A 14,604-nucleotide genomic window follows, 5' to 3' on the forward strand; every position below is an offset into this window, starting at 1 on the left:
GTTTCCAGCACTGAAACATGAAATTTTAGGTGGAGAATTATACCTTTGATCATGGGCCAATGCCATAAAACAAGTACCAGCAGTAACACAAATATTAGCCGTAAATGCCCGTATTCGATGAACAGTTTTCAGTGCTTATCTTTCTGAACTAGATGCATTCAATGCAGTTTTGTATGATTTTTTCCTTCTCCAAGACTCAGACAAACTATGAAATTTTTTGCACTTTGATATCAGGCGATGTAGGTCAATAACAGATAAATCTGATTTAGTGTCAGAATTTCTTGAATGGTTGACTGAAAATTGTTCCTTGCTTTACAAGCTGGGATAAGTAATCATAAGTGATTGACAGCTCTTTCCCACTACATCCAGATGGAGATTTACACAATACATGGCTGGTAAGGTAGATAAATTTTGAATCAAATTTGGGTTAAAAGTAGGTACATCAAATATTCATTCAGCATACCATAAAAAGGATAAGCATCCACCAGAGAATCAAAACTTCCCCACATATGTTGTCCTGAAGCTTTTGGCATCATTTCTTAGAAGCAGAAGAATGTAGTATGTTAAGAGGGGTGTTCAATATGTAATGCAACACTTTTTTTGGCCAATTTCAGTTAAAAAATGTAGAACCTGTTGTGGGTGATTGTGGATTCAGCCCAACAGTTTCATGAAGTTCTGATAGCCTTTGAAATGGCATCTGTAGTGAAGATGTGTCCCAAGCAGAGAGCTGTCATTTGAGTTTCTTTTGGCAGAAAACCAGAGCATCATAGGTGCTTGAAAATATCTATGAAGACCTGGCAGTGAACAAAAGCACAGTGAGTCAAGGGTGAGGCATCTGTCATTGTCACAACAAAGTTGTGCAAACCCATCAGATCTCCTGCATGCTGGTCAGCTGCGCACAGTTGCCATTCCTGCAATGTAGGAACACATTGATTGCCACAAAAGTGCAAATGAGCTTCTCCTTCCCCATGACAATGTAGAGCCTCACATAAGTATGGTAATCACAAAGCTCCTTATTCACCCTACAGTCCAGGTCTCACACCTTCCAACTTCCACCTGTTTGGTCCAATGAAGGATGCACTCTGCAGGAAGCAGTACATGAATAAGGGGAGGTTATTGATGCAGCAAGATGTTGGCTCCAATGTCAACCACAATAGTGGTACCATGCAGGTGCCTTTCACTTGCGGAGTCCTAATAGAAAAGAATGAACCACTAACATAACTGGAAACATGAATGCTGCAGATAAATGTCCCATCAGTGTCAAGGCCAAGAGAAATGCAGCAGAAGCTCTGACAACCAAGATTACACATATTAACAATAACTTTGTTAAAGAATCAATAGGAAATCCTGGATGAAAGCAGGCCTTTCACATAAATATGATCCCTGTAGCAAGAATAGTTGCTTCCTTAACTTCTCCAACAGAAAGTGCAGTTCAACCATTCTAGTCCAGAGTGTTTAGTAAGAGTATAATAATGGAGAGACAAGCACTTACCTATAGTGAACTTGTGATTGGAGTATAGAAACACACAACAGGAAACACTATTCATACTAAATTTTGGGTTATTTTTCTTTTTCTAGAGAAAGTACACACACAACTACACAGACACCCAAATGCACACTCCCATAGCCATGGTGAGACTTTATTGATTATCAGTTACTGAAAGCAATTTTCTGGGCTCAAGAATGTGGGGGGAGGGTAGGAAAGGCTACCAGGAGGGGGTACAGGAAAGAGATGTATTTCAGCAGAAGACTCAGCAGCCCTACAACAAGACAAAAGGAGTACAGAGGGTACACCATAAAATAAATATAGAAAGAGGGAGGTTAGTGGAAAAGGAAGAGAGAGAAGGAATCAAGATTTGGGGGGGGGGGGGGCAGAGAGAAAGCAGTACATGACGTGGATGGGGAAAGAGTGGTGTGGACAGAAGAGAGAAGGTACAATGAGGCACTGTGAAACAGGTTGATGGATATGCCGAAAAGAATTCCCACTTGCACAGTTCAGAGAAACTTGTGCTTGAAGGAAGTATCCATATGGCCCATGTAGTGAAGCAACAACATTTTCTTATCTTCCCTCTAACTTCCTACGTAGCTCTTTATATAGTACCTACAACTTTGATCATAAGTTTTCTCCTTCCATTTCACAACACAAATGAGTTCAACAGTTGCTTCACTATGCAGCCCATTTCGATGCTTTTCCAGTACAAGTTTCTCTGAACCACACAGGTGGGAATTGTCTTTCCAGCACAACCTGTGCTCACCCTCTCCCAAACCTCCATGAACCTGTCTGCCACCGCCTCACTTACCTTTTCCCATCTCTCTTCTGTCCACACCATTCCTTGCCTGCCCCCCATATCATGTATTGCCTTTTCCAACCAGTCCTTCCCCCCCCCCTACCCCCCCCTCTCCGCAACCACATCATTTTGGCACTTTCTCTCTCCCCCCTCCCTCCCTCCAACTCCTCTTATAGTTTTTTATGCTCTACCCACTCTACTCCTTTCGTCTTGTTGATAATCAATGATCAATCTCACCATGGCCATGGGAGTATGCATTTGGGTACCTGTCTGGTTGTGTGCATAAATGTTTGAAAGACAATGTGAACAGTTTAATGTTTAATGTGAACAGTGTTTCCTGTTACATGTTTCTCAAATCTACACATCAGTCTGCTACAGATGAGTGGTTTTCTTTCACTTATTTTATGTATTGCTCCAACCAGGAATTTCCATCATTGTGTAATAAGAGTGCTGTTTTGTGGTTGTTTATCAGGCATGGTTTCATGACCAAGAGGATATGATGGTCTTTATTTTTGAGGGTAGTAAGAGGCCTTCTGTAGGTTAGGATGCACTTCAGTTGGCAAGACTGACGACTTTCCCATGCACAATGGGGTGACAACTGCATAAGATGATGTATTATTGACATATAGTTGGCTAACTATGCATAGGGGATCTTAAGGAGCCATCAGAAGGGTAGATGTCAAGGTCTACGAAGGTGACTTGCTGGGGAGAAGTGGTACAAGGAAAACAATTGGACAGAATATGCCACAGTTATCGACAAATGACTTCTATGCAGGATTGAGATAAATCTGAAAACACATGAAAAACTTAACTACATATAATCCACACACTTTTTATTTGTGCCTTTCAGAGATATGTGACTGAATGTATTAAAAAAAAGAAGAAGAAGAAGAAGAAGAAAGAAAGAAAGAAAAAACAAAACAATATGCAGTGCCACAAACAAAATTTGTCATTTAATAACAACACTGCATTGTCTGATTACAGATTCTGGCAATTAAAGCATTTATGTAAGTCATTTGATTTTTGCCATTTGAGGATTAGAGAGCTAGGAGGTAAAGAAAGTCCAAGGACAGTAATTCAGAATTGTGCAATGATAAATATATAGGAAAAAAGTAACTCACTTTCTTCATTTCAACTGTTGGAAACACCGCGAAATCTGCTTCTATTTTGCCACCTGTCTTACGCTTCACAAGGAACTTTGCAGCTTCAGACTGCAAAATAAATAAATACATGTATTTAAAAAGTGTAGGATAGTGATTATCACTTAAATTATGATGAAATGATGAAGAATGTAACTAACAATAGAACAAATCATTTGTTTTACTGTGTGTAAATTTAATACTGTTACTTTGATTGCTCTTTAACAACACATGTCTATTTTTGTGGAATATTTACTTGGCTAATACCACAAGAACTGAAAGAAAAGGTTTATTGCATTAAAAATAGTGTTTAACACTTAACAGTATGCCATCATTATGTACAAATAATTTTCTAATGTTGCATTGTCCCTCCCGCAAGCATTATGTAAGCTTCAGTCATAGGTTTGATTATTTTAAACATGTTTTACATACTAAATGTAATGGTCTATCCAGTAACTTTTTACAATTTCTTACCATATTTTACAAATAGAATTATTAATATGTACCTCCAACTGTGCGACTTTTGCACGAAGATGTTTCAAACGGGCAGCTTCATTTGCCAAATGTTTAGCAGGAGCATTATGATCCAACCATTCTTTGCTGCCTGGAAATCTTTTACTGATATCCACTACTTTTGGTGTCGCTAAAGCAGTATATATCTCCTGCAAAAAATAAATTAAGTAAAATGCACAATGAGCAGTACAATAAATTACAACAAATATGTATTTCAATTGAATACATATTTTTTATCTTTTGCGGTATGTAAACTAAAATAATTATCTTGCCAAAAAGTTTATCACCTCTGAATGGCATTATCTGAAGAATTATTAACAGTGGCAACACTGTGACAAATCGAGCAACCTGGTAATGAACGAGGTCTGTATGGAAAAGAGAAATGAAATCTGCCTCTGCACCACATCCATAAGATCCTTATCTGCATCTACATATATTAAAATTTTGTAAACAACCACTTTAACTTATTTGTTATGCCAGAGTTATAACAATATGATTGTCCCTAGCCTAGATTTTCGTTTCCTGAATTCTGATCTCACAATTTACATTCCACTGACTAAGAACAAAGAAGCCAATCACGAGCATATTTCAGTACAACATAGCCTTTAAAATTCATGATACGTTTTCTCATCTAAAACTTTGTAATTAATTAATGAAATGGATTTTGTGAAATTTTATATGGAATATTTCTGATGTTGGGAAGTCTCATTAAAACTGTCATACTGTTTGAAGTTAGTTATGTAGTTCATTTATCAAATGTATATTAGGTCACCATAATGTTCCATCATACTGAACATTATCTGTGAGGCGTGTAATGCATAGACCATGAAGTGAGGATTCCAGTGAACTGCCCTAGACAAACCTTCAAGTCGCATTGTGGTAGCTTTCAGTAATTGCACAAGTGACCTCTATTACTGTCAACTAAACAGAAATGACTGACGTAAGGCAGCTGTTGGTATGATTGAAACAAGATGCACATTTAATTGTATGGAAAACCAGGAAGATAGGTCTTGTAGATGTCAACCATGCATGTATCCAACATTGTGCATTCAAGCCAATACAGTGCAGGTCCATCCCAAATGAGTACAAATAGCAACTTAAAATAGATATCAATACTAATACTAATAGTGACTAATTTTTTTCTTTGCTACAGATGAGCTCTTTGCATTCCATGCTGATGCTCCATTTGTTATAGCTGTGTTGCTGACCAAATGCTGGTGCCTATGCTGAGTTCCGGCTGACATGAAATACTTGTCATCCGATTTTTAGAAAACTATTAGATGAAAATATTTCATTTTTGCGTATCTTACAGTCTGATATCTTCACTCGATAAAGAATTGAATTTGTTTTCATTATTCATCATACTTAACTGTAACTGCATCAAATTAAGTAAAACATAACATGAAACTTTACAGAGTTGGAAAAGTTAAAAATGCACTGCATATACTTTAGATACAGTTGATTTTAGCTCATACATTACAGTGAAAGAAATGCAGGTAAGATATCAAAATTTTATTTAAAATTGAGAGCAGATAGATATCTTATTTCATTCTTGAGTTATTGGGTTTTATATACGAAGGATGGTCATGTGTGACACTCCAGTTCACACCCTTGCACACGAATCATGTTGTCATAATGATAGTCATACCACAAATGATTTAAGATTGGTTGGTTGGTTTTGGGGAAGGAGACCAGACAGCGTGGTCATTGGTCAATGATTTAAGATAATGAAACAAGGTTTTCTGTAAACAACAGCACACAATGAGCCACATGTTGTATGATAAATACTAAAACTCTTTTATTCATCAAGATATGGAAGCAACTCATCTGCAGCACAGAGGTCAGTCACTCAGGAGGCATTCAGACATCCATAGTACCATAGGAAAACCCAAGCAGCATGCATGTACATGTCCACAACACCTGGGGAATGGGGTAGCAGGTCAAGTCTACACACCCACAGCAGATGAAGTGTTAATACTGATACTGTCCTCCAATTGTTAATCACACACAAGTTATTACTGTGGATATCCACAGATATACTTGTAGATATCCACATCAACACAGGCTTTTATCCGCAAAGTAGTTATTACTGTCGATATCCACAGATATATTCACAAATACAATAAAACTCACTCAAAATGGAATCACATGGGACTACAATAATTTTCCAAATTGGGCAAGTTTTCGGATTATGCAAAACTCAATAGGCTACATAAAATTTGTGGTATCATGCACAAAATATAAATTTGTAACTATGCACTTGTTTACATACCTTCACTCCCATACTGTAGCAGTTAATTTACTGTATACTGTACAACAGAACAGACTATTACACTAACTGATATATAATACAGCATTTCTGTATTTTTACTCTAACTTTAAATTCATTTATTGTTGTATGTACATACAATAATTCCCATGTTTATTTGCTTTACATTTCACATTTTTCCACCACATATCAAAGAGGGTTACCCATTTGAATTTCCTGTTCAAAATGGTTTAACCTATGCAATTTTTTACACTATACAATAGTTCCAACACCTTGGGGAATTTGTGTATGCTGAAAATTGCATAACATCTATGCATGCAATGGCTTCTTCAGGCATATTAATTTTTCTACAGGCATCATTTTGTACCTTTTTGTCTTCCTTTATTTCTTCCTAATTATCATCTGTGTTGCAGATTCCTATTACATCTATTGCTGAAGTAACAGTGGACCAAGTTGACAAAGTCATCACTTTGAATATGGTCATCTGCACAACATAAAATGTTTCTGCATTTTAATTAATTCAGCAATTGCTGCTACATTTTCTTGAGCTTTGATTGCCACGGAAGCGTTTTATTATTGAGCTCCAAATCCTACTTCAACAAAGCAGGATTTCAAGGTCAAGAGTGCTTTGCAAAGAGAAAGCTTTATTGAAGCAACCCTTATTGCCAAGCCAATCCAAATTAATGCAACCAGGAAGAAACTGACCATGGAAGAGCAAATGCTTCTTCAACACTAAGAATTTGAGACTGCACTAATACATGCCTATAATGGGACTTAAAAGTGTACATAACCTCCTGATCCATGTGTAGTGTGAGGCTGGCTGAACCTGGCAGGAGCCAAGCCAGTTTCACATTTTATAGCTTGACATTTAGGTGGCAAGTTTCATAGTCTAGGAAATAGAGAACTTCGCGATTTCATTTTTTTCATTCTGGCATTGAAAGGGGCCAGCTATTCTTTCATCAGACCAATCATCATCCACGCCTTTTTACTGCTTCACCCTGGGACTGGAAGCTTACTAACATTATGTTTTTTGGAACAATACAGTCTTGCAGCCTTTACAGTCATGAGTGGCTTCCCCATTTCACCTAACATGTTTCTACACAGCACTAAAGCGAGTCCTTCCTTGGACATTTTTCCTCCAGTTCACTTTCCACCTCTAATTACTACAGATTTTAAAGGCTGTGCGTGATAAAACAGTCCTGTTTCATTGGCACTGAATTTGTCTTATCGGTCAAAATTGATAATCGAGTTTTGTAGCATAGTCTTCAATTCTGTTGCTAAACTTCCCTCCACATTCTTAGCTTCCCCACACACCTTTTTCCACACGATGTGATTATCTTGAAACTGTCCAGTCATCCTGTGGATGTCTTAATCACTGTATTTCCAAGCTCTTTAGAGACTTTCAGAGCTTCACTCTACAACATGGATCCAGACAAGGTAAGTTTTTTTCTCATGCACTTACAGATCACTCAGACAACATCTCGTTAGTTTCTTCATTTCCCATCTTCTTCGTCTTTCTTTTCATTTGCCCGTTTCCCTTTTGCCCGTCCACCCTTTATCATAACCTTGTTTCTTAAAGTATCATAAATTTGTGTTTTACCGCATTTAAAAAGCAACATTATTTCCCACACAGAGTTTGCTTTCTCATTCACCTTTATTACCTTAATCTTTTCGTTAAGCGTTAGCGATGCACACTTTTTGTTCAACAGCATGTTATTACTTAAAGTGGTTCTAGTAAACAAACTGGCAGAAAATAATGCAGGTAGTGCAGTGGAAAGCTTGACATTGCTGGGTAAAACCAAAGTTTAACGAAACAATGCCCACCTCTTTCACTGCAGAGGGTTCCTATGTGCGTAACAATGTTCCAGAGTGCATTCTGCGCATCAGTAATAATGGAAAATGAGAAACACCAACAAACAGAGCATTTATGAAGGAGCCATTTCCTCTGATGTACTGACACTGCACATTTCTTATTCATTGTCGCACAGAGCAGCGTGGTTTGATGTCCACATATGCCGACCGAACCTTTTTTCTTGGTTTTATGCCCTTAACAGCATTTTCTGGGCTGTAAAGTCTTTTAGAGTTATGAATAATTTACTACGGCAATGCAGCAGTACTGTGTAAGCTCTTTCCCACATTACACAATGAATTATGAATTGAATCTTAAAATTTGCAATCCTCTTCTGTTAGGCATGTTCCACCTTACGCAAAAAGTTGGCATTTACAATTGCATTGAATGCGTTGGGACTGAAATACGTGTACAGTTTGGGCAGTTTCCAAATTATCCACTTTCCACTTTATCAAGTTTTAATGTATTTTTATCTGCACAGATCTATACTAACGAAAGACAGTCACTTGCCAAGAGGAATGGGTATGGTCTGCATGCAATACAGGGTCATTATAGTACACTATAATTACTGTTTAGCACAGAATTAGTGGTTACTGCAGAAAGCAAGGCAATATAAAACGTTCAGTCAGGATTATCATTCACACATCATGTAATGTAAATTCCATAATGAAGAAGAATCTGGAGGGGTATGGAAAAAAGTCAAGTCGTACATTAACATGTAGAATGAGCCACTGCAGGCTGCTCCTGTAAAATACATTTACAATAAATTAAAGCTAGTGCTAATCTACTTGCACTGACAAATGTAGGAATTTCTTCCACATTACTTTGGATACATTACGAGAAAAACAGCTACTCTGAAAAAAAGCCACTGCTCTTATACTACTTAGATGCAGTTTTTTTTAATCTAATACTCAAAAAACATTTATCTAACATTACACACACCACTACCAGCTATCTATATACTGGCAAAGCCAAGATCTGATTAGTATACACTTTATAGTAACATAAAATTTATATTCCCAAGTCCAAATCTTCTGATAAGTTGTACAAGTGGCTAAAGAGCTAATCCTTTACTTCGTTTTCGAATCTGTTGGAGTTATCAATTTGTTGCGTGATGTGTACCAGTAACCTATTACTGACTTTTGCATCAAAGGATAAAATTACATTCAGAGTCATTGTTTATAAATGATTCATTAACAAACTTCTGGGACTGGTGTTATTCCTAGCATATAAGCAATGTCAGTGCAATAACTACAGTGATAGCTTGAACTACAACTGTAAACAACAGAATAAAACTACAATGAAAACCAGACCTTTAGCTGCTTACAGGCACTGATAAATATCAATGGGGACAGTTGAAAATGTGTGCCCCAATCAGGACTCGAACCCGGGATCTCCTGCTTACATGGGGGACACTATCCGTCTGAGCCACCGAGGACACAGAGGATAGCGCGACTGCGGGAACTTATCTCTGGCACGCTCCCCGTGAGACCCACATTCTTCGAGAGCTGCAAAACCGCCAAGGGTATCTGTTCTTTCAGATATGTCTGAAAGAACAGATACCATCTTCATATATGTAAACAACAGATGTGCATTCTACCAGCAGGTAGTAGTATGCAGTGATCGTGTAAGCACAGTATTCAGTTTTGTGACACAAATCACAATGGAGCAACACCTCAGATGTTCAAGACACTCTCCAGAATGTTTTGAGGAAGAAAGAGGTATGTGCAGAGTTAGCCCTGCAGACCTCAACCCCAGACAAAAATAACACACAGACAATACTCTTCTGGAAAAAGACATGTTGGTAACAAGACTTGGTCTTATCTACATGAACCTACCACAAAATGACAAAGTGCAGAATGGTTTGTCAAGCCCAAAGAAAGTATGAATATGACATGTAGGGTCAACACGATTCCAAAGAGAGATTTTTCTGACAGGTTCACATGGTTGTACGTGTGTTGTGTGTGTTGTACTCAAGCATAGGGCAGGGGGGAGAGAGGAGGGGAGGGGGGAACTAGGTATAACACATCGACCATTAAAATCACCACCTTAAACTTTTCTCTTTTTTTTTTTAATCTGGCCTGGAAAAGTTTTAGACTTGTGGGGCATGTAAATTATTTTTACTTCTTGTATTGTAGTTGTGAAGTGCAGTGTTCATTTTCATTTCATTCTTGCTATTAACCACAAATACCATTAGGGGATATACATATTAGCATGTAAATGTAAGAATCTCCAGGCTCCCAAAGTGGGTTCTGCAACATGTCTGGTCATCAACTCTGCACATTATACTTACTGCTTGCTTCTGTAGAATAAATACTTTTTTCACTCTAGTTGCACTGACCTGGAAGATTACGTCAAATGACAACACTGAGTGAAAGTATGCTAACAATCCTGTCAACACAATGGGAAAGCTTTATGTGATGTGGAAAACAGGCAGAACTGAGCTTTTTGGTTAACTTGATCATGTGAGGATGACCCTCAGTTTATTATCTATCTGGATGTCTAGCACCTTTACACACATTGCCTCAAAGAGTATGCCTGGCCGAGCTCTACTTCTGGTACTTTTAAGTAATTATTTTTGTTTAGAATTTCGTGATGCGAGTTTACGTATGATTACGAGTTAAGCTGTTGGTTGTGGATCCGTTGTAATCTGTCCCACTATTCTCCTCATTGTATCTGATATGGGCATGTTTGCACAATTCATCCATATGTGTCATAAGAACACACAATTTTTGATTTCATGTACTTGATACTCAGTATATAAGCCTTTTTATATGTAACCCAAGCTGAACTGCTGTTACAAGGTTATTCTTAGATATGTAATAATTGATGCTAATGACTTACAAACAAATGATATGTATGCTTATTACTTATCTATTGTCAACATGAATTCAAATCCCCCAACCTCTCCAATTGCGACATCATTCCTATTTTAATAGGCAACAGTTCTTTCACTCTTTGGTAGTAAAAATCTTACATAACTGGTTACAAGTTTACGAAGTCTGTTTGCATATGCTTCTGTTTGTGTATCTACAAATTAACACCTATCACATCACAGGTCTAACAACATTATCTCTGCAATAAAGAATAATGTAAGTAACCATCTTCTATCTCACAGAATTTTTTCTGCAAAACAACAGTTTGATATAAACACGTAAAACGGATTGCCGGACTGAGACTTTAATATGAGACCTTTGTCTTTCACGATCAAGTGGTCTACTATTCAAGCACGACTCACGACCCACCCACACAGCTTCGCTCCCATCAGTATGTCCCTCATAAATTCCAAATTTTAAGCTGCAATGTATTTCAAAATAGATACTACCACATTTGTGCACTGTCGCACTGGCCTAGTGCTCCTGGTATCTGGCAGACCTTAACTAGGCTGTAGCCTCCAAATCTCCTAAGTTCAATGCTTCCTTCAAAATTATTGACTGATCTGCAATATTTTACACTTATTTTACAGTTTATGGCACTGAAGCTGCCTGTATAACTGCAGGAAGAATGAACAGTGAGTAACCAGTCTTCTTCTTGTGTCCTTTGGTTGGCATGTCAAGAGAAAGACTTGGGAATCCACAGAAGATGTAAATCCTGGTACTTCTCAATGTCTATCACTCACCCAAATGTAAATCAATGCATGTCTGTTACGCAATCTTTACTTATGCTTGTTTATATAATTCTTTATGGTGATTCACTAATTCTCATTTTTTTCTTTGTAGGGAATCTCCAGTTCTCTTGTGGATATCTTCTCTGCTACTTTTTTATTTAACTCGTGCTACAGTGATTTCTCCTGTACGTACGATGTATACTGTTCCATTCCATATTTCAGCTCTTCAAAATATGTAATATGTCTGAAGTGAATACAGCAATGAACAATGTGGTCTGGCATTCCAATTTCTGCAGAATCACAGATACCAGTAGGCTGCCAAACTATTCTGTTCAAATGAATTGGATGAAGCTGACTGGGAAATAATAATAATAATAATAATAATAATAAAAGTGATCATATCCCTCAAGGCTAGAACACACGATGGAATGCAGAATAGTACTGCCCCCAAATTTTTTATGTGAAGCTCTTAAAGCTTTTTTAATAAAACAAAGGTTATTGACATTCTGCATATTTGTTCTTCATGTCTACATATTTGCAACCCTCTGCCACTAGAGGGATGTGGATTATAGCATTTAACATGCCAGTGCTTAACATAACTATGGCAGCATGTGAGTAACAGCATGTTGTAATCACATTTTGAATTTCAAGGTTTGTCCACAGGTGGAGCACTCTCTCCTTCAGCATGACAATGCCAGACTGCACATGCTGCAACATTGACAACAATCCAACATCTTGGGTGCACTGTCATTGATCACCCTCCATACAGTTCCAACCTAACGTCATCCAATCTTCAATCTGCTCCAAAATTTCAAGAACACCTTTGAGGACTTCACTTTGATACTGATGAAACAGCGCAAGCAGGCCTGAAGTGGCTCCATCAACAAAGTTAAACACTCTACAGAGATGGTATCAACAAACCAGTCTCTCGTTGGAAAAAATGTGTTCACTGCCAGGGTGACAAAGTTAAGGAATAAATATGTTAGTATGGAGAATAAAGATGTAGAATGTTGTTAAAAACACAGGCACTGCATTAGCAAATTAGTAACACTTCTTTTATTTAAAAAGCTTTATGAGTTTTCATATTAAAAATTTGAAGGCATTAATTTTCAGAACACCTCTACATCTTATTTGAAGTTTTTCCTTCACAGTGGGAAAAAATTCCTTAACACATTGTCCTTTTGTACCTCCTGTCCAGTTGTCCTGCCATTCTTGCATTGTGCAGATAATGTTTTCTTCTTTAGAGTTTGTTCTTTCCTCTAACACCTGTACCACATTTTTTTATGTCTTTATTTCGTAACTAGTATTTAGTTCTCTTCTTTCTAATTATCAGGTCTTAAGGATAATTTGCTTATGTTGTGAGAAGATCTTCTGCAGACGTGCTCTCAGTAGTATGCTCCCCTCCAACTCTGTGAATGGCTTGTTTAGTTTTAACCTGTCTTGCCCCACGTATTCACACACTTTCTGTGTAATGTATTATGGAGGCAAATATAACATTGTTATACAATATGATGGTACCTAGAAGTAGGGGGAACTTATTTTGACTATTCACTGCAATTTTGTTCATGAGACTAAAAGCTCACTGGTAGATAATTTCAATATGTTCATGAAAATTTTACTTCTTTTCAATATACAACCTAAAGTATCTTGTTACTTGCCGTCTCTTGGTCGTATTCTCATTTTTCCTTATAGCGGATTTCTTGTCCATGACAATTTCCCCCTTAAGCACCAAACATAATGTTTTCTTTGTAGTTATTATATATTTCTTTTCTTAACCCTGATGTCTGCAAGGTCTGTTACTATTATCATCAAATTACTGCTGCATGTTTCCTTTTGATTAGGGTAGTTCACCTATTTTCTGTATGAGACATTCCAGGAGGGCTTCTCAGAACTGTAGTTACGTTGTTTTATCACTGTTTCCTGACAAATCAATTGTCTTCCTTTCTCTACATTATTCTTAGAGACTTAACTACGGGTTTCTTGGGCATCTTATTTGTCTCAGTCATGAAACAGGCCACCATAGCTGGTCAAAAGCTCAGCCAATATTTATTGTAATGCCAAATGTATTGTTCTCCTCTAATGCGTTAACAATTTTTCAAACTTTATTTGCAATATCACCTGTGGATTCCCCTTTCCTGAATCCAGGCTTAGAGTAATTCACACTGGCTAAGTTACTATCTTATTTCAGCTTACTAAACAGTAGTTTCTCTCTCTTATTCTCTTTGAAGCATTGAAGAAACAAATCAGTCTTTAAGAGTGTGTTTCCTTGGTGATCTCTGTCTTCTGCTTTGAGGGTAACTACCTCTGCTGTTGCCTCGCAGTGGGCGTTCATTTAGCACCACCATAAATAAGGAACGCTACTTGCTCAGTATTAGCAGTATCTCTGCATTTACTGAATCTAGATAAGCTGCATTCTGGTTTATTTATTTATTCTATTAGAGCTGAACTACTATTTCAGCAAAGTGGATTACCACTCTTGTTTCTGTAGGCAACTTTTGTTTCTTTATGTAGCTGGCACTACTTCCCTCTATCTCCTGCTTTGCTGTTATTGGGGAGATATGCATTTTACAACTCAATCTCAGATTTCACTCACCAAAGTACCATGCACAGCGCTCTATGATTTCCCATAGCAGACACAGACCTACTATCTTATCAGGTGGGAATGTCTGTATCTATTGTTTGATCACATCCTATGTGAATGGACCAGGAAGAAACCCTACTAACTGATACACTGGAATGTACACTCACAGTGGTTTGCAGAGTATAGATATAGATGCAGATATATATGTAGAACTATGATGGGCACCTGTTGTCTTGATACTCAATTGTAATTTGATATCGCTTTTGGTTTGCGGGTTCTTTGCATTCCTGGAAACTGATACTACGTATTTAGCAAAGTCATTCAAATTAATCGAGTTTTTGGGTTTTGGTTGCAGGAT

At 37.5% G+C, this 14,604-nt stretch overlaps 1 protein-coding gene across 2 annotated transcripts in view; it reads right to left on the reverse strand.

The window, feature by feature from the left end:
* LOC126253428 (dynactin subunit 1) overlaps positions 1–14,604 on the reverse strand; it is a 146,647-nt gene that overhangs the window by 10,388 nt on the left and 121,655 nt on the right. For both annotated transcript variants that reach the window (XM_049954760.1, XM_049954761.1), the window contains exons 25-26: positions 3,934–4,089; positions 3,410–3,499 (exon numbers count right to left, since the gene is read on the reverse strand). In XM_049954760.1, coding sequence (XP_049810717.1) covers positions 3,410–3,499; positions 3,934–4,089 — 246 coding nt within the window. The remainder of the gene's footprint in view (positions 1–3,409; positions 3,500–3,933; positions 4,090–14,604) is intronic.

This window comes from Schistocerca nitens, chromosome 4, assembly GCF_023898315.1.
Source record: "Schistocerca nitens isolate TAMUIC-IGC-003100 chromosome 4, iqSchNite1.1, whole genome shotgun sequence".
NCBI classification, from domain to species: domain Eukaryota; kingdom Metazoa; phylum Arthropoda; class Insecta; order Orthoptera; family Acrididae; genus Schistocerca; species Schistocerca nitens.